At 37.3% G+C, this 20,860-nt stretch overlaps 3 protein-coding genes across 5 annotated transcripts in view; 2 read left to right on the top strand and 1 right to left on the bottom strand.

Moving 5' to 3' along the window:
* The first annotated feature begins 215 nt into the window (after window positions 1-215).
* LOC147755949 (uncharacterized) lies at window positions 216-7,193 on the top strand. Its single transcript, XM_086988522.1, has 3 exons — window positions 216-996; window positions 5,710-6,007; window positions 7,065-7,193. The coding sequence occupies exons 1-3, from the start codon at window positions 979-981 to the stop codon at window positions 7,106-7,108; spliced, it is 360 nt and encodes a 119-aa protein (XP_086844648.1). The 5' UTR covers window positions 216-978; the 3' UTR covers window positions 7,109-7,193.
* LOC111250518 (guanine nucleotide-exchange factor SEC12) lies at window positions 3,301-12,664 on the bottom strand. The gene is made up of 9 exons (XM_022805926.2): window positions 12,276-12,664; window positions 11,159-11,299; window positions 10,229-10,331; window positions 9,804-10,087; window positions 8,891-9,090; window positions 8,470-8,649; window positions 8,098-8,250; window positions 7,778-7,854; window positions 3,301-3,614 (listed from the first exon to the last, which is right to left on the bottom strand). The coding sequence occupies exons 1-9, from the start codon at window positions 12,438-12,440 to the stop codon at window positions 3,529-3,531; spliced, it is 1,389 nt and encodes a 462-aa protein (XP_022661661.1). The 5' UTR covers window positions 12,441-12,664; the 3' UTR covers window positions 3,301-3,528.
* A 255-nt stretch (window positions 12,665-12,919) lies between these two features.
* The window catches only part of Fak (protein tyrosine kinase 2 Fak), a 74,891-nt gene continuing 66,950 nt past the window's right edge, over window positions 12,920-20,860 (top strand). Inside the window, exons 1-2 of one of the 3 annotated variants that reach the window (XM_022805911.2) lie at window positions 12,920-13,369; window positions 13,983-14,226. In XM_022805911.2, the coding sequence (XP_022661646.1) occupies window positions 14,171-14,226 (56 nt within the window). In that variant the 5' untranslated portion in view covers window positions 12,920-13,369; window positions 13,983-14,170. Of the gene's footprint in view, window positions 13,370-13,982; window positions 14,227-16,965; window positions 17,521-20,860 lie in introns of those variants that run through there. The other 2 variants (XM_086988514.1, XM_086988515.1) reach the window with 2 other exon arrangements.

The raw sequence follows: 20,860 nt of genomic DNA, 5'->3' as shown, positions 1-20,860 counted from the left end.
TTGAGTAGAAAGTTTTAATGCTTCTGCCATATAGCCTAAAGCCTACGCCATCACACTGTCATCTGTTCCGATCTCGCCGGAGCACTTTAATGATGCTAATTTTGTTTTAATATAGGCAAAATTTACTTGTCACAATTTTTCGCCCAGGAGCCACAGAAGTTTTACAACAATAGAACGATGGTGTTACCAGAAATGTGACATCAAATCATAACCAAAATGTCATGTATTTAGTGTAATACCGTTACTTTAAAAGATAAAAAAAAGTTTCTATATTGGCTTTAAAACTGTCAATACATTTTCGCCAGCTTAATATTACTGATCTCAAACGCGAAGTACTCTATGAGAGCCAACGAGTCAATCCTGGAAGCTGACGGTTTTCGGCGAGAGACTCACTTGTAGAAAAGGCCCTAAAGTTTTCTTCTAGAAGACAAATTTCGTGCAGCTCAGAATAGCTCAATTTTCAGAGTGTGTTTTTTTCGAAAAGTGGTCCTAAGGTGAACCGAAAGGGGCTTCATCGGGTACGCATTAGCCAAGGCTCTACACCATACATGAATACTTTTAATCAGACAACAATGCTTATTGAACTACGGCTGATTATAACGACTAGAGTTTGGTAAATGGCCGGAAAAGTTAAACATATCCATGAACTGTTGCGCGCAGATCTTGACGTCAATGAGAATGGGCACCAAAATCCTTTCATGCGTATAAGCGAGGATAGTCACCGAACTGAGATGCCGGGAAAGCGGTTCTCGTCTAATATCAAGAAAAGCAAGAAACGACTTTAACGGTGATTGGTATGTGGGTCTTGATATCACTTCCTTAAGCGAGTTACCAAGCAACTTCACTGAGCTTAATATTTGCGGCAAAAATATCCATGACCGAATCTCTGTTCTAGCTTATGACAGGCGGAGAAACACCGAGGCGAGCAACCCTACAGCCGAATTCGCCAGCGTTTTGCAGAGATTGTCATACGACCAGATGGAGGCAGGTCCACTCGTAAGTTCAAATCGCCACACACGATCAGAGGAACCACAAACAGAACAGCTCGCAGTCTATTAAATAAAGAGTCAACCATAGTAAGAGTTGACTATGTTCCTGCCAGTCAAACGTAGACAGCTGTTATGATGATATTGGTACCGACAAGGACGATGATGTTGTCCCTACACTTCTTTATCGATGCCTACTCTGTGATCAGCTTCAGCCCCTTTTTTTATTGCGAACCATTGCGATGTAGCGCTTCCTACTCTCGGAATGTAGTCAGAACTTGTTCGAATAAAGCCTGTAACATAGAAAGTTTCAAAGGGAGGACCACGGTTCTAGTTGGGGTTGTGCCGTGTATCGGTGATGTGTTGCTACGATAAGTTTTCTCTTGGTACTGCAAGTCAAAAGGGTTGAGCGAAGGCTACCCGAAGAAGACTTGTGCTTACTAGGACATGACAAGGGTAAATAAAAAAAAATATTGTGAACTTCGTGCCTTTTAATGTTTCGACATGTTCTCGGTTGCTACCGAAGACGCATCGCACTTCCCTTTCTTTTATTTTTTTCTGGATTCTGTCCCCTAAAAAACGATTGACCCTTTGAGCAAAGTGGCAGCGATTGTCCTTGCAGTCCCTCCCTTGTATATTTAACTTGTTTCTTTGTTTCTATGTAAGGGAAGCGAAAGAGCAGCGAAAGGCGCATCCAACGAAGCACGCGTTTTCGCGATTTCAGCATTACCGGCCGCGAACAGCGGCACAGGTAAATCATGCGGTTTGGGGTCGCATCAAATCATTGCTCCAAACAATTGTACTGCTATGGCACACGCGTCTTTCTCAAACTCCTTGCATTAATAGTACCCAGCTTGTAGGGAAAGTACATAATTTTAATATGTATGCATTGTCAAGCGAAATTCTGGGAATAGGTTCCTTACAAAAAGACTTCGACCGAATGATTAAGTGGTGCCTTAGAAATGTCATCTCTTTTTCAATACTCTTTTTCAGTAATAACAATATAGTTTACAATAAATTTGGTTTAAATAACATTATCAAGGAAAGTAGCTTATGCAACTTTGTAATTCGTATATCACTCCAAGCTTTAATTCATTTGTATCACCTAAAGCTTTGCGTCTTATATAAAAGTGACTATCGTTCCTGCTAAACGATTGTAGGCAAGCGTTTATCTTTAGTGCAAAGAACATAAGTAGTCCCATAGACATATTAAGTCATAGAGCCTTGGCTACATATACACGTTTTTGAACAGAAGAGTTGATTAAAGAAGCGAATAGAAGATTTATAAAATTATCTTATAGCAATAAAAACGTATTTTAAAATAGATCCGTAATTTGTTCGCTTACCGAGTAATCGTTTCCTAAAATCGCATGATCATGCTATTATCAAAATATATCCTCAATAAAGCTAATTTTAAAAAAGGATGTACTTTTAAGTTATACGTTTTGATAACATGTGACAAATAAATCGATTCGACAGAAAGCTCTTTTCAATCTCGATGGAAATTGTTACCCCAGAGCTAAAGAAATTTTTGACAGTAAACAATAGCCCATAAAAGATAAAAGTTGATTAATTAAAACTTTAGGGACTCGTTCGTGACAAAACTCCTAGATTTATCAGCTGTTTTGAAATATATTTTAATACCATATTTTAGAGTAAGGATAGCATTATGTTGATAAACAAATAGAAACCATTATGGAGTGTCCGTGTTTCTGAACAGTGATAGAGATCTCCAACAAGTGATAGAGAATTAAATATATACTAAGAAGTACATCTGTTCGTAATTTCAAGAAGCGACTCGTGTGTAGCATATCTGTTTCATATTATTTTTTTCATTTTAGGCAAACCTACATCGATTTAAATATACAAATATTATTTAGTATGCTAATCCGCTTGGGCTTTTCTCTTTGTTGTCAGGAAGAAATGTGTGTGTACGTGTCCTCTAATTAACATGCACAAACAGTAAGCAACGAACTATGCATGGACTGAGGAGTTGGGGAAGTAAATGCCTTTACTTCAACTCGGAACAAATACGGAATTAATTATTTCTGCTTGAAATTAAGATATACACAGACAACATATTACATCGACCTAAGTAAACTATAATATAATTTAAAGGATCTGCTATAGTGTAAATGAAAAGAAATGAGAACTTCAAATTTAACAAACATAAATACCCGATATCTCAGAAATATCTCAGAAGATATCTCACAATAAATGCAAATATTTGGCACTTCAAGGCCAGATAATAATAGGTCGATCCATTTTTACCTTTTTAAATATTTTACTATATATGTATAGAAAACGCGCTTGGTAATTGAAGTATATACGGTTTATTTTATTTATAAGAAGGTATTTCAACTTTAGCATTTTATAAACATACTTATAGAAATGTATCAAACGTGTTAAATTTGCGTCTCACGTCTTCAACCCGATAAGCCACCAAAAAACTGATTAAGAAACTTAGGGTCAACAAAGGGTGCGTGGCCATAATATATATTGACGCAATACCGATCACACAACAAAAGCTGTGGCATATTTACTATAATCCGAATAGATCAAGGACAATGTACACGAGCACCATAAAACAGATAAAGAAGCAAATCATCCCGAGAACTCCCATCGAGGCTGAAAGAAACGAACGATCATTAACTTAGGTATCAGTGTATTTGTTCAAAACTCCTTATTCAATTCGTAAATAGAATGAATTTTTGAGAAAATACAAATTAGGAACACCTATGCACTTAACTCACAGCGTTTCGCAACGATATGTGAAATGTTTGACAAAAACGATTTGTGGCATAACTTCCTTCCGAAAATACGATGCTTTAGCTAAATGTATCAATCCAAAAATATATGGTTACCAGGTTAAATTATACTTTGAAGTAGCTTAATTGTTCCAGTTAGTTAAATCAGCAATTGATGTCAACCCGTATCACCGTACTTCACCCAGACCCACATAACTTCTAGAGTGGTCATGTAACGTAATGCAAAGCAATGACATCATAAATGCACTTTTTATAATTTTTCTTAAAATTTGCAGCAGGTGTAACCACAGAAGAAAAATTAGTTGATTATTATGGTTTTTTACAGCTCAACAACTGTTGGAAGACTGGCTTTTGTTTTAAGGACCTGTTTAGGTCGTTTAGCACGAAACATGACACGAAAGCGCTAAATTTTAAAATTTTTTCCCGAACTTAGCTTAATTTATTTCCAATCGATTTATGCGCTATTATTATGCATAAGCTTTTGTCATCTTTCTGCTACAGAACGGTAGATAAAAGCATTTTTGACATTATATTAAGATATGAATAAGAATTTTCAGCACAGAGTTAAAGATACTTTTTAAGCTCAATGATAATTTGCGGGAATGATGTCTGGCAAGTATGCTGGATGTCAGAGAGTTTTTAATTTTTGTTCTTGCATTGTTGTCACCCTTTTTACGGTGTGGGATCAATAAGAGGAATTTTTGGTGGTCTGTTTACTAATCTTGGCTATTTAAAGCAGAGTTTTTCATCATTTTCTTTAAGCGCTTCATACTCGTTTTTGACATTTCGCGCAAATCATACGGTATCCGATAGTCCAGTTTTTTCCTTTTCACTTGACCGAGGTGAACAATTATGGTATTTCTGCGTACACCAACTCCGAGTGTTTAAGCCCGCTACTTTGAGGTAGGCTAGCTGCTATTACAATTGTCAACACATGTTTCACCTTTGCGGAAAGTTTTCCACACGACTCACATTTGAGTTCAAAATGTCTTTCCGGAAACAAATCACTAACACTATTTCAAGTAGTAAATTCTTTATGGAATGCAAGCTTTATACGACGAACTGTTTTTGCCGCTATAGTTCGTTAAACCATTTGAATTTCTTATCTCTCATGGTAAAGGGAATTCACCGAGTAGATAACAATACCTAGAAAATGGTCTAAGATATCAAAGAGGGTATCTCGAATACACCTATAATAGCTTTATATAAAATAGTGTCATATTGAAACTTGATATTGTTTGTCGAATTTAATATTAAACGATCTCATAATAACCCAAATTGCATCGATTTCCTGACCCATGTGCATCTGGAGAATAAGTAAATCTTATAGTCTTAAGTAAAAAAAACTTGATCCTAAAAAGAACAAAGTGACTCATATAACGCAGGTTCCACGTAGGCCCACCTTACCCTACTAATTTAGATTGAAAGCGACGTCCCTTGCAATATCGTACGATTCAAGTCATCTCTGGAGGGCTGCTTCTAATATTATACGTTCGGTATTGCATCTTCCTATTTCCTAGCGTATTTAACCAGGGCTTTCTGGTTACGCAAGGTTATATCTAGTACTTCACAAACTCCTACAAACGAATTTGAATAGCATAGAAATGTACCTTATGATTTGAAAGGTGCCTGACGGTCAAAACAATGAGATTTGAAAACGATGTGCATAAACGATGTGCACTAAAGCATTTGAGTAATGATTATCCCTTTTCGCGAAATATTTAAAGAAAGGTTCAATGTGAATATAAAGTAACAAAGGAAAAACGAGATTTTTAAACGTGTTAGGCAGAACGAAGTTGGTGAACGCATTGCAGTATTGTGTCCATGGATTTCACCATTACCTACATGAGGCACCAGATAACAGCACCGAATGGCCCTCGGTATGCCTAAAATTAGCATCGAAGCATCACATTAAACAACTTTTAATATTAGATTATTTTACTTCTGGCCTACAGGGTGGTGCGTTCACACCGAGGAAAATTTTGGCAGACTGCTTGTCATACTGGAGATGGGTTCAACCGCTACTCCTGGTACCAGACGAAAGCCAGCTCCTTCTCGAGCACTATAGCAAGCTGGTATTATATATTCCTTCCGCTCTTGACGAAACGCCACAAAGATTAAAAATTTCACTTTTGTCCTCAATCGACGGCCCACATTATTTATTATTGCCAGTTCTTAAACGGCTTCTAATGAATCTGAAGAAGACTTTCCAAAGGCAGACCAGAAGAGCCTCAACAGAATTCAAATATAAAGGTATGAAAAATATACAGGTTTTTGATAAAGGAACTAACGGCTGTTGTAAAGCCCAGAACATCAATCAAAGATGGGGTCGTCTAGAAAAGCTCATAAAATTAATGTTTTTGAGATTCTGTGCGCCTTTTCGCATCCGTTGAGATTTTGGCCGTTTTGAATCTTTTCATTTTCATGAGTCTTGATCTGCTACTTGTCTGAATTTTTTTCGTTGAATTTTCTTGTATATAGCGTATTTGAACCACATTCGAATGAGGTTATACTTGACAATATCGTTTGACTAAAAAAGTTATTTGTGAATTAAAGAAGGAATATTTTAAAAGTACCTAGTATATGTTTTAGATTCCGAATTATAGTTGCAATCGCATGGGATGAGAGTTATATCGAATAAACATGAGCGATAAAAATAAGGATTCTAGTACGTTCAAGAATTTCCATTTAAATATTTGTTTATGTTTAGACATAGTCTTAGCTACAAGGCGTAATAGACATTTTTAATGAAGACGCGCCACTATGTATGAAGTAAAAAATAGCTTTTAAGCATGCTTAAGTATCTGAAGATACAAGTGAAAGCTTCGACAGGTCTGTACGTTACTCAAATATATATAGTTATATGTAAACTATAAAACTGAAGCGCTTTTTAGCTGAACGCCGTTAGGAGACAATGTCTGGCTACAGTTTTCTAAAACCTTGTGAATAGAAGCCGGTTTAGATTATAGGAGGATTAATAAAGACATCAGGAAAGGATACCTTGAGTCCAAACACAGTACGTGAGTGGTCCAAGTGTTTCAAGAACGGAGTTAACACCATGAGGAAATTATTATATGCCGAAACTCGAAACATAAAAATGCACTACTGCACTTAAAAAGGCTTTTCACAAAAACAGAGCTTGTAGTCTAAGGGCCAACGCCGGCATTTCAACCATTATTATTACTCAATTCAGTCAAATTATAACCCAAGCACTGCACATGTGGAACCTAAATTAAAAATGGATTCTCTATGAATTATCTCGGGACCAACTAAAAATTCGTGTTATGTATTCCATGTGCAATTTGTGAAGCTTCAATCAACAGAAGTTTCGCCTGGAGCATATGGTCGCCATAGGAGAGGTATCGTTTAATCTCTACTGCCGGCCGGAAAAGGGCTAGACGATAACATAGCGTCACTTAGGAGAGAAGTCGAACTAGTTCGGCCGTAAGGCGGCGACAATACCTGCAATTGACTTCAGCGGCATCTGCCACACGGAAAACGAAACAATGAATGGACAATGAATTGAGTTTCTCAAGATACTCAGGAACCGTTGGCACGGCCCTTGAAAGCACGCAGTCTGGTTATTTGATAATAATGCCAAGCGCCACAATCATGCCTCTATTACCACTTGGATTGAGCAAAGGAATATCCAGCGCCGGTTTCAGCCCATTTATTTCCTTGATCTAGGTCCGTGTAACTATAAGGCTTTCCATGCCCCTAGAAAACCAGTCGGCGAGCATATTCCACTGTCGATTTACTTCGAGAAGACATAGATAGAAAGATTACATATCGGAATCCGAATAGCAGGTATATGATCGTTTTAAAGCAACTAGAGCGCTGAAATAAGTATATAAAAATAAAAGAGAGCATTTTTAACGAAGTTAAAAATTATTATTATAGCTTTGAAACTAAATTATTTTTTAAAAGTTAATAATTAATTTGTTAATAGTCCGCTGGATTCATTGGTAAAAGCTTAATATACACGAATTGTACTTTATTCTATGATAATAATTGCAGTCTTACATTGAGGAGGGATGCAATGGGCCTTGAGCAGGTTATCAACAGATATTGAGACCAGAGTAGCGTCACTTTGCGTCAGCCTAAAAATTAAGAATATTTTAGAATCGCATTTGCGCAATATTCTGTCGATATTACATATATGAATCAATAAAGCACTCTTTACCAAAATATGCACAAAGAGTAAGCTCACTACATATTGGGGCTCTTATCTAAAATTTGAATCTGCAGCTTGCCTAAAACAAACATGGAAATCTGTTTATATTAAAAATGGTCGAAAAGCGAAATAATTATTTTAACTGAAAATCATCCTAATATACACATACCGGCAGGTCTCTCCCGCACTTTTGAGAAAGGCCATTCCAGTTACAAAGACGTTGTGCGCTTTCTCGCAAACGTAAAGACGTTCAAGTGAAAATGCTATAAAGATTTCGACGCACCCAGACTGACGTCCCGTCGCCAAGAAGATTCCATCGTCACTAAAAATGGAAACATTGGTAAATGCATGACAACGATGAAAGCGTTTAAAATCAGTATTGATAAGGGAAAAAGCTGATATAAAAACACGAACTTAGTATCGCGTCCAAAATTAAAAAAAAAATCACAATTACCTTTATATTTATTTTAACTTTAATGACTATATCCCCTCATGCTTTACATTATACAACACAGATGACATTTTGGTATTACTCTCTTACCTGATAGCCATGGCTGAAAAGAGATCTGCACCAGCAACCTTAAGAAGTTCAGTTGAAAACGCTTTATGAGGATTCCACTTGACTATATATGATGCTTTCAAAGGTCGTCGACGCATCATAGGATTTATCGTCGCAAATAGCCGACATTCACCAGAGTTGCCTTCGGCAATGCCACCAAACCTATAATCGGTGAACTAAGTTTAATTCGTTACACATAAATATGATAAACTATACCGGCCGAGCAAGAACGCATTTTATAGTTTTTCCGTACTTCACAAACGTATTCATTACCAAACCAAGTTAAACCCCTAGGTAAGCATATATATTTTTACCAGTACAATTTACCGAACAGGTAAATGTATTATAAAAATAACAAATTATATATAATTTTCGATAATGTTTTGAAGTTTGAGTTTCGCACCTGGCATTTCGAAATCCATATTTGTCTTCCACCGGCAATTTTGCTGTGAGATCCATTACTTTTTCTCCTTGAAAACTCCAAACTATAGCCCTTCCGTCCTTACCGATGCTGACAACGCTTTCCTCTCCAATAGAGATTGTGATGTCATCAATGTCGCCATCATGGGCCTTCACCTCAAACTGTTTTGTGAATGCCGGACTCTAGGTTTACAACAAGAACAAATGATAAGTGCGTTTGAAATCTTAAAGTAAATTGAAACGAAAATTATCCATTGCTGAAGTATCATTACTGATCATTTCTGGTTGATGAATTAAATTGCTTGTATTAGAACTCTAATGACATTATTTATACAAATAAATTTTTTCCGACCGCTGGTCAAAATAGCGTTGCGTGTCTGGCACGCTGAGCATACTAATATGATTATAGGAAAATTCGTTGGAGATTTTACGACTTTGACCTCTTGATAAATACTGTTCTCATACGATAATAAATATGTATATTAAGCAAATAGGAAAAATCAACAGACTTCTGGCTATTAAAAATGGTTCGTTCAGGAACCAACGGTTTTAAATTCCGCCCACAAAAAAAATGTGATAAGCACCAGGCTCACTTGTCTGTTTTTTATGCAGTTGCAACGCTTATGCTGTGCCGATATAAGAAATCTGAGAGACAATTCGACTAAGATGGGCATCTCCATGTAGGCACCTTATGTATTTTAAATGCAGGTTTTAAAAATCTTACGGGTTGATTATAAGTGATCGTAAGTATCAAGGATAAACATTCTAATGCGCCAGCAAACAAAATGTTAACAGCATTAAAAGTGCCGCGATAGACTAAAGAAATAAAATATTCCAGTAATGTGATTATGTAGATAATCTAACTGCTACCTAAATTTTTCAAAATCAACACGAACCTTCCACGCTCGCAAGTACCCGTCGCTTCCTCCAGTAAGAAGGATCCCCTTTTTCGGAGCGAAGCGAACTACCCTTTGGAACGGATCTTCTTTGTCATTGAAATCACTTTGAAACGAACTTTCTGCACGAATCTCGAAGCCCAGTTTAGTGGCTCCATTACCGATGCCCACACAACCACTTGGATCCTTAGCCGGGTTGTGGTCGCCTTGGCCACCCAGATTTCCTAGGTTTTTTGTCTGATGTGCCATTTGTACAACATGACGTTGCCGTACGCCTCCATCGCCTGTGGTGAATATTATAATACAAACGAAAATATAAGATGAAGAGCAATGTACACAATTATTATTGGAAAATGTACTGGATGTAAAAAGCTGTATGTAAAAAATTGAACAAATTGGCGACAATTACGAGCAAAGTTGACTACCAATTTTGTTCGTTGATGCATGATTCAAAACAGTTCCGTTCCTCGTTGCGTTGTTTTGCTTTTGCAGCGTGTAGCTCAGTCTATACAAATCGCACACTCCTCCCTGAAATAAAAAAAGACGTTTATTTCTTCAAAAGGAGACTTACGGTCTCAACGTTTGAATGATTTTCAATGTTCAGTTAAGAAAAAATAATCAACAAAGGTAAAAAATATCCCTCTTTACTTCCCCTGTGCTTTATCTGATTACAACGAGGCACTATTTCAGCGCGGAAAGACATACCTAGTAGTTGTAAATCATTTACTTCGCTGGATGGATGCATTCAGATGCAGTACATTCGAGCAGGACGAGAAGTATAAAATACAGATGCCGTTCATAACGGTTTGTAATTACAATATATATATCTATAATACATCCTTCTGCCGGAAAACAGTTTTTGAGAACTGCACACATGCTTTGCATATATCGTTAGATTACTTCTGTGGGTTAAGTACTCAAACCATTTGATGGCGATCAAAATCGTGTTAGGGTAAAGGGGAGTGATATCTCTGGCCTTTCTGCCATTTACTTACTGGCGTTTTTTACTAGATTTACAACAAGGTCGGTAGTGTGGAACGGACTCGAGTCTCTGAAGTTTTCTGACAACTGCAACGGAAAGCTTCAATATTTTTCCAAAATATGTCACTTTATATCTTAAGGGTAGCGGTGGCATTCGTTGTATGCTTTTCCATTTCTTGCTCAGTTACTTCACGCACACTATGCATCCGAAAAATTCATCCGTATTTCTCGAGATTATACAGCGCTAAAACAAGATGATTTCTGAAGATCCTTAAAGCTAATAACAAACTAGGCTTAGCTCTAATAGAGAATTCAAAGTAAAACAATTCTGTTCAACTATAATTTTCACCACTGCTAAGGCTTTTACTGTTTACCTTTCCTACGGCAAGAAATAGATGTCTCGAATCTTTGATGGGACAGAGAGCCGAACACATTATCACGTCACCCACGTCATAGGAGGCGACCGTTTCTGCTCGGAATCCTCCAGCGTCCTCCGGCACGATTTCCAGTATTTCCTGCCCGCGAAATAATTATGAACCGTTATGTTATATATCATTAACAGGTTCGAACCATTTGCCTTACTACCAGAAAAACTAAAATGATTCAGCATATTGAAGGCACAATGGAAAATACTAATAATACGACTTTGTTAATATAACAGATTTTGCCTGCTGTTAATAAACTCGCTTTGTGCGCTTATTCGATCATCTACCTATAATGCGTTTAATAATAACTATCATCGCTCGCGCACTCTTATCAACCATATCTGTTGCGCAGCATATTTCCTATATTTCCCGAATTTTTATATTTCCAGGGTAAAAAATGTTTTATATTAAGCAGTTCCTTGTTAAATAACTGCTTCTTGTCGGAGATAGTTGATTTATTAGCCTGAAAACTGCCTTCATGGTTTTTAGCAGTACGAAACTAAGTATTTTTTTCCTCCTCTGTGGTTGTGTGAAGCACATACTCGAGGATTTTACTTTTTGTGGTCAAGACAGGCTTTCCAAATGTGATATTGCAAGTAGGTGCCTAAATTCTCTTAAAAAAATCTCCGTGCTGTACGATTACGCGCATGTTGAAATGTAATATTAAGTGAAAACATGACTATTTTCGAATTTTTATTTTTCATAAACACCGGTCTAAAACACAGCTATAGCAGTACGCAATAATCAGTTATTTATGATGTTAGTTTATAGCGGATCGTAGTAGCATAGTAAAGTGGGTGTCAGCTCTCTTTCATTTTGCTGTTAAACTACTCAAGTTCTAATATTGTCTCTAGCCTAGTAACAATTTATGTAAATTGTAGGCTTGTGTTGCGAACAGACTTCAATCATCCACGATGGTAACAGCTGATCGACATTCAGATCGCAGCAATAGGTCTCTGCAAGCAGATACAATTCTGACTAGCTGACACGTCATTATTTGAGGTTTGTCTTCTCGCAGCTTGCTCCTGTTTAACCATCGTACTACTATTTTCGCAATTTTACGTACCATCTTGTTGGGCACGCCTGTTTTAGCACGGCCACCGCCACCAGCAACGAACACGTGTCTTTCGGACACGACATCGATTGTACACAGAGGAAAATTAACTCGTCCAATAAGTTTACTTTTGTCTTTACTCTTTGCACCGCTGCTGCTATTTACAGCCGGAACCATCTTCACCCCTGTCACTTCACCAACAGCCAACTGCACACTAGCGGCAGGCAAACATGCGGCAGACAAACCTGAAGCAGGAATAAAACAAACAACACCGTACCCAAGTGACGATAGAAAATCAGCCAATGTTCGTTCTCAGTCTACAACAAAACTGACCCTCTCGCTGATCTGGCTATCTCTGCGTCGCCGTATAGGTTTTACTGTATTGACATTTGGACTCCACGAATCCACACAGCTAAAAAACGAAACATATCCACTCATATTTTAAAGTAGCTTCCGTTAGTCGAGCTCGTGCTTCCATAGCCACTAACAGTAATGCTTGGAACCGATACAATAAAATAGTTTTGGTTAGTGTATGGGGCGGGATCTGTGCTGTTGCAGGCAGATAGCTGAAGTGCAACAGCGGCTGATGCCGGCTGAGCAGTGAGGTTCGTCAACACAGAGATCTCTGTCTATGGTAATGCTGGTGTCGGTGTTTTAGTGCAGTGTGTGAAGCATGAATGATCGCCTCCGCTATGAGACTTCCCACAAGACACGAATTGTTTTTCTTTTTAGAGTGTCTGTCATGTTGAGTTAGCTGATTCTGTCGGTGCGTGTATGCGAAATCACCGTGACGCTGTCACCTATTTCTATTGATAAATAGATTAAAGAGAAGTAGCACATGACGGTCTTATTGCTCGAACGCGATGAGCAGTAACATTGTGGAATGAGCTGCGTACTAGTTGAGTCAGCGATGCGCGGAGGCCAGGGGCGTGCTTAACCGCTGGCGGCGTCTTCTGTGTGAAGTTCCTACTTGCTCCTAACATTGCTGTGGCAATCCCTGTGTGTAGATATCTATCTTTCTATAGACGGGCTGATTGTTAGCAAGAAGAAGAACCCCGAAGGAGAAGGGAGAAAGGTGATTTTGTGGATTGTTTACGTATGGAAATGTGAGTGTGGCTGTAGTATTGTGCGGTATCAAGAAAATATCTCATGGGTCCACGATTCGTAAATTTCAAGTCTTCTATTCAACTCGACACGCTGGGATGGTCACAGTTAGCCTATTGGTATCCTATGGCCGGTGAATATTGCTATTGACAAACGACATTTTTCGTCCCAATTTTCCTGCTTCTGGCGCTGCTCTGTTTTGTACTGTGACGATTAGTAAAACGTCAGATGGAAAATATGTGACAGACCGAGCTTGTCTGTCTTACCTATGCCATTGAAGGCATGTAGTCGGTTTGGGCTAGCGAATAAATACAGAAAGTTCTATTAATAAACTTGACTTCAGTTTGTGGCAGGTTATGTACCATATAATATAAGAACAACTCCAAATATAACTTATAAGTCTGGGAAAAAGACGTATCTCCCGTCAAATCCGCATTTCAGGTTATTTGCAATACATATGTTCCTGGAAAAACAATAGGTTAAATATATACAGATAGCATTTTGAACACCTTTATTTGACATTATCTCTATGGCAACCAAGGTGCACCATTGTGAACCTACATTAAAGTATTTCCTCCATGGCCTTTAAGTCGTATTTAAATTTTTTTCATGAAGTGGTTGATTCCGAGAGAGTGTGAAAACCTAAGGGATGAAAATGCGGCTAGTTAGTGACCAAGGATGCCTGCCTCGTTTGAACTGAGGACCTCGAATAAGATCGGCTAGTAGCGAATAAGCCGAGCCTTTGGCCTGGTTGCTTTTTGGCACGGTGAAGTGGCAAAGAAGACATTGTCAGCGTAAGTGCCATGCTTGCCAGGACGTTCGGCCTTGGTCGGAGTTTAGACTCTCAGGAGAAGAAACGGTAAGTTCTTAAATAATTTTAATCAAATCGCATGGCAAAAAATGGTCGCATTTCCTAAAAGCGGCATTTAAAGGTTCTACTTACTAATAGACAATGTAAGTGTAATTTCAGCGTCAATTTCCACAAGACATGCATAAGATAAACCACTGTTCAGATAGAAATGGGATCCATTGAGAAGAGTATTTTAGCCGCAAAGGAATTCATTGTATCTTCTAGTCTACTAAGCAAAATAATTTGTTTAAGTTATATTAATGTCTAAATTTATTATTAGTCACTGCATCAATAAATATGTTGATATTCTAGAGCACCACTTTAGGAAATTTTAAATAGTACACCTACATTATTGCGAAATTACAATACGTTTATAAAGTAATTAATTACTTGCCCAGTGGCATTTGCATTATGGTAAAAGATGTACGCTTGGAACATACAATTCATGCAATTAGCAATTATATCGAAATCGCGAGCATAGTAAAGGTGAGTACATTAGCACGATGCCTGTAAGCACCAAGACAACGACACGCTCATTTACTTAGAGTACGTTTGTAAATTTTCATAGCCATAGTCGTGGAAGGCTGATCTCATAACGCGTGCAATAAAAGCGATCCTTTTTGTGAAGCATACAATAGTTAATAGGAATATTCCAAAACTATTTGGTTTTAAATATCTTATTTTTTAAAGCCTCTATACTTTTGGTTTCAATCCGGTGGATTGTCTCCCTAATATGGATTAAATTGTGGTTATCTTATTAGGTGGTAAGGTAATGGTAAAAGATTTGGCAAAGGATTGGTCATAATATATATATCAAATCATCCGTTGCATTCTATATATAACTTGGAAGCAAATCTTACATATATATATGTACATATATTATTTGTTTTTAATCCTCGCTTAAATCATGTAGCACCCCTTTGTTTGAAATTGCCAAATTAAAAAATTCGGGCGAGATGAACAAGTATAGCATTTGTGTCAAACATAAGCTGTTCAAAAAAACTCATTATCTAGTAAAATGGATTGAAGATTTGCGGCGCTTCAAGTAATAGGCTCCTCATCGAATACAAACTTTATATGGCAAGGTGTATCTGCCGCTTTTGTAACTAAACAAAACTCATATTTGTAAATCACTGCAATTTTCTCATTGTCCATGTTTCAGTGTGGCTTGCCTGCTAAAGGCCTGAGTGATTATATTTAAGTGGATAACTTTAGACTCCACAGAATACAATTGCATCTCGACAACAAAAAAAAAGTCTTGAAATCTTATACCAGTGCGATTTTGAAATATGAGATTGACTTTTTTTTGTCGCTTTTTAGACTGATTGACATAATAATAGTTAATGATAATAATAATTATAATAGACTTTATTGAGTGTAAAGTCGCATCGATTCACATATGCTCTGTTTGATTAGCACCGGTTCCGAATGTTCGAAGTCTGCGGTGTTGCCCATACGGCATTTCGATGGCGTATGCCTTCTAATACTGTAATGGATCGTATTCGACATAAAATGACAAGCTATACACGTATACCTAAAAAACCTCAAGTTAAAACAAAAGTAAGCCTATAGATAAAGCTGAAAAAAATTAAATTCTGGTAAAATTAAACCCCATAACTTTACGATTTTGTCTAATATACATGGTTCGCTAAGAAAGCTAAATATGTGCATTCACTGACCATCGATAATTGGCTGTACATATTAGTAAAAATAATTGTTGCCTGGATGTAGATTTGAAGGTAGTTGGCAGAATATTTATTTGCCAAAAAGCAGACAAACCACCGTGCTTCTTTTCTTTTTTAATAATTTCGACGAAATAAAATCGTTGATCGTTAAAGGCTTGTTGGATACTATATATGCTGTGTCATAGCAGCTGAGTGTCGTACCAGGAGAAAAACCCACTTGCAATCATAATCATCACTTGCATCACATAGTTCTCATTAACACTTTTCCATTTGTCTAGTTCATAGATTAATAAGTCTTTGCATTTAACTATGAATTGCTGATACTACTTTTTTTCATGTGGCCAACTACGATCATAATACTGTTGACAATTAAGGAGAAGGTTCGTGTTAGGATGTGCCTGTCACATAGGCTATACACTGATTCAGATCAGTTTAATCCTCTGGTCTGCAAAGACAAACAGCTCAGGAAAATTGACTAGTTAGGGACATTGTTGTTATATGTTGTGTGTTATATTGCGACAGCAAAGGTCTTAGTAAAGATCTCAAGTAAATATCCTAATTATAGTTAGGGCATTAAATGAAAAGTTATGCGCCTTGTTAGTTGTTTATCGGATATACTTGGTCAGGAAAATAGAACGCAATCATATATAAAGTTTCCAGTATAGATTTTCCGGTTATTCTGGCATAGCTTCAATTTTGGTGAGATGCAAACAAAAGTCATTTTTTAAAAAGCGATAGTTTAGAAGTTACCATTAAACGACTTTCAGATAATTAAACGAAACGTAAATACAGTGGTCATCTGTTGGTGCTTCTGCTGGCTTGAATCGAAGTTCTTTTCACAAGGGAGCAGACGCTTATGCAGCAGGTAGGTCCATTTCGGGGACCGGAGATCTTACGAACGACGGGTCATCTTGAGATTGCTTCTCTCGAGATTCTGGGGAATTGGTAGGTACCTAGATCTTCAAAAGGCCTTTTTCTCCCTAGGCCTTACCTGAGAACGGCGCAGGCCTATATCAAAATAGTCTGGCTTCCTATAGCCTCAGCTAGCGCGAAGCTCAGGGCGTGCTAGCCAAAACAGTCTCTCAAGAACGCATAATGGTTTTAACGATTGTTGATTATGAGCTTAGCTCTTGTGTTACTTTCAGATCTATTTAAGAATGAAAGATAATAAATCGATGTTTAAGCAAGTTATTTTGCTGAGAGCAATAATGTGAACTATTGAACTTAGTGATTGATGCTCTAAGAGTGTGTTCAATAGACGTCACTTCGTGCAGTGTGTTTTTTACCGTTTTATCTTATCACGTTAGTCGAGTGGATGTGTCAGACAAAATTGTTTCCGTACTACCCTGGGCCAGTTTAAATCGTTTGGTGCAGTTTAAAATGCCAAAAAAAACTGCCATGCAGTCAAACTGAGTGCAGGACACTAGAAAGTAACCTAGAAAACGACAGTAAAGGCAAATCTAAAATCGCAGATGCTAATTTTTTTACCCGAACAACGTTCACTGATCAAAACAATAGAACGCCTAGTGTTAAGGAAATCGGTGTTCACCAAAGAATCTAGGTAAGGCGCCTACGTCGTCAAGATGATTCCACCGTTGGAGATGCAACTACTGGTCGTGTGAGTGCGCGAATTTGTCTTTTGTTTTAATCAATTTTAGTATGAGAAATTTTATTTCATTAAGAATCACATCTCTATGTTGTGGCTTTTTGAAGCGCGAGAGACAAGATGCTTGCCAATAATAAAAAATCAACAAATATTTATTTTCCGAAGAAATAAGTGGGGCAGCAATTAGTACTGTATAAGCTGCCTACTTGATGAGAATGCAGAATCTCATCAAATGACTTCTAGGCTGAATATTTAGCGGTAACTTCAGTTACTGTATCCTACGAATTTAAGGCTATGTAACTTTAGCTCCTTTCAGATGATAAGGAGGGCAGTCAGTGGTCCATTATGTACAAATATTTATTTAAGGGAACAGCAAATAGAGTATGGTAACGGAAATGATAAGTATATAGCTATTTAAGATTCCTAAAGGATTGTTACTTATATATAAAACAAGTAAGAAATAATATTTCCAAATTATACTTGAAGTAATTGTTCTTGCTGGTTTTGTTTTCATAAATCTGAAACCAAGTTATGAATTTTTAAAATCATGTGGTTTTGAAATAGCCTAATATTATATGTATTATTTTTTTGGAATCAACTTTTATTTTTTCGTTTTTTTGTTTTATGCATAAGTTACATTTGAATTAAGGGTTAATTCAAGAATCCTAATATTTTAGAAGAACAAGGAGTATATGATACATATTGACAGAAGCATTTGCTTCTGTCCGTTTATATACCACAGCGCCCTAGCACAAAACGGTGATCACTTTACGCCTATGTGATTCTTCATGTGAAACCTTGTTTGGTTGATACGAATTCTTTTCATTTAGTTCATTTGCTATTCAAATTTCCATATTCCTATAAGTTCTTACAGCAAATATAAATTGCCCGCCTGGTGGTTCAAGTGCTACATATGTCTTTCGATAGGCGTAACATTGGTATGCACGATTTAAACTGCTCCAATCTATGCTATGGTATTTTGGCTTGACTTATGACGCCAATTAATTATACGCGTTCGCGTGGAGCAGGACCTTGTTTTGCTTTCTGCTGCATCAACGTCGACTTTTGTGACTCTTAACCATCCCGGAATTTGCGCCTTTCTTATACCGCGTGTTGCGTTTTGATCAACTTGGTATACATTTACATGCGTCGTGTTGATTGTGATTTGACGACGGTGCTAGATGGGGGCGTTATCAGAAGCAACCTCTGACCTTCGAACCCCCCGTAGCCCGTAGCGAGCATGAGGCTTTGCAACAACGAAAACGTGAAGAGACAAAAAAATCAAATACCGTGTATCGTATTTTCTTATTCTGCGTGTTGCTGTTGGAAATATGGCAAAAGTCAATGTCCAGTAGCAGTTATACGCAGTGACCCGAGTTCACGTGGCCTAACATGAGTCTATTGTCGTCGCAGTAGGCCACATGAAGGAATCAATTTGGCAAAATGTCTAATAACGACTAAAATGGGAATTTCGAAATCAGTGTACCGTGTGTATCTGAATTTATATACTCAGTATTAGTTATAAAACGCATATATAAAGTGTTAAATGTGTTTCACATTGTATTTTCCCAAGATGTTTGTACAAAACCGTCCAGTAGGTTAGTTATGCCGCTTGTGCCATCAATTCTATGATCTCACAAAGTAAGAAGAATAGTTACAGAAGAGTCGTACTCAAACTCTTCATTTTATTATATGAAACATAAAGAAATGCATTTCATTAAAACCATATAGGAAACATATATACTGGTGCATATTTTCCACTTTTCGATACAATATTATGGTACCTTTGGAAAAAATTAGATTCACTGGAACAAAGGAACACCACAGCAGCACTAGATGCAGTTTTTTAAGATCCAATTGCATTGTTATAATCTGAACGCGTTCTTTTAACCGCGGATATACGGGCACCTTATACCTAGACAACGTTTCGCGAAATTACCACGAGTCACCTGGAAGGTGCCCTTAACATCGTAACTCTACCTTCTTATGCACAATGATATATTTTAAAATATAACATCTTAAATAAAAAAAGCGACGTAAAATAAAAAAAAAAACAGTGATTTTTTCATCAAATTACAAAATCTGGATCTAGACGTATTTTGAAAACAATATATTTGTTGTAAATCTGTCTTTGTGTAAAAGCCAATTATTGTCGTTGATTGTCTTACCTTAAAGATGTGGGTTTTTTTTCCTATATGGAGATATTCTCCAGGTAACCTTTGTGAATATTTACACACCACTCCGTCAATGATACGGTTATCACGTTGATGCATTTTTTAGCATTTAAATATTCAATTCGTAATATCAAACAAACAGAGTGTGCTAAACTTTTTACACACGTATATTTGCTGGCAGTGTTTCGCGTCTCATTTTTGAACTGGTTCTATCTGCAAGCAACAACAAAGGATGGTTATTTCCAATAGATTACTCACAGAGTAAATTTGAATAGTGATATACTGCACGGGTCGCCATAACGAATGCGTACCTACAAGATATAGTGTATGTGGATACCTCGCGTAGGCACGTTCTCAGCACCAGTTTTAGGCAAGATTGTTGTTGCTCGACAAAAGAAGGATTAACCCCAAAAAATGAGGCATGAGACTGCCAAGAGAACTGTCAGGAACCCCTCACATGAATGTAATTAGAGAAACGTTGAATTTGATTATCAATTTTTTTTCATTTTTGACTATAACTGCCTTTCTTGGGACTAAAGGCTTTTTGTTGCTGTTAGCAATACAGCTAATTAACGTTTACAGTGGAATTCTCTTGAGTATGATTTATGCAAAATGTTCCTGTATGGCACGCAATGATTCTTACAACATTGAAAAGACGAACTTCAAGCATACCGGCCATACCTACCCAGAATCACAAGAAGCTAAGAGTTCGCGCCCTTTGAAGCATCAAGAAAACACAAATAGACGGTGCGACTGTTACTGTTTCCTGCTGATTATCCGTTTGAGATTTTGCGCCGCTTTTGGGCATGCAATATCCCCATGATGCTCAAAATGATAAAGAGAAAGTTAGGCACATGCGTAGATGTAAAACAGTTTATGCTTCTCAAACTTAATTTTTGTCGGAGTTCGAATGGAGTATTCGTAAGAAGATGGTCGGGTGTGCGAGTCAGCAGCAATTCACTTGATCTGCTTAGCGCCACTCAATAGGATATAAAGTGTTGTCCTTCCTTTTAAAGGTTCTGACTTATCTTATTAGTAAATTAAATACATATGCTAATTTAATTAGAGTGTATAGATAACGGTTGTGATAATAAATAGGAGAGCGCAAACTGACCGTGCCAAAGAAATGTTGAGCGGCAGCAATGGATATAAGACCCGTAACATCAGTAAACTGAGGA

Source organism: Varroa destructor, unplaced genomic scaffold (assembly GCF_002443255.2).
Source record: "Varroa destructor unplaced genomic scaffold, Vdes_3.0 BEIS01000004.1, whole genome shotgun sequence".
Classification (NCBI taxonomy): domain Eukaryota; kingdom Metazoa; phylum Arthropoda; class Arachnida; order Mesostigmata; family Varroidae; genus Varroa; species Varroa destructor.
Note: the sequence above shows the minus strand (reverse complement) of the source record. Positions and strands in the feature narration are given on the sequence as shown.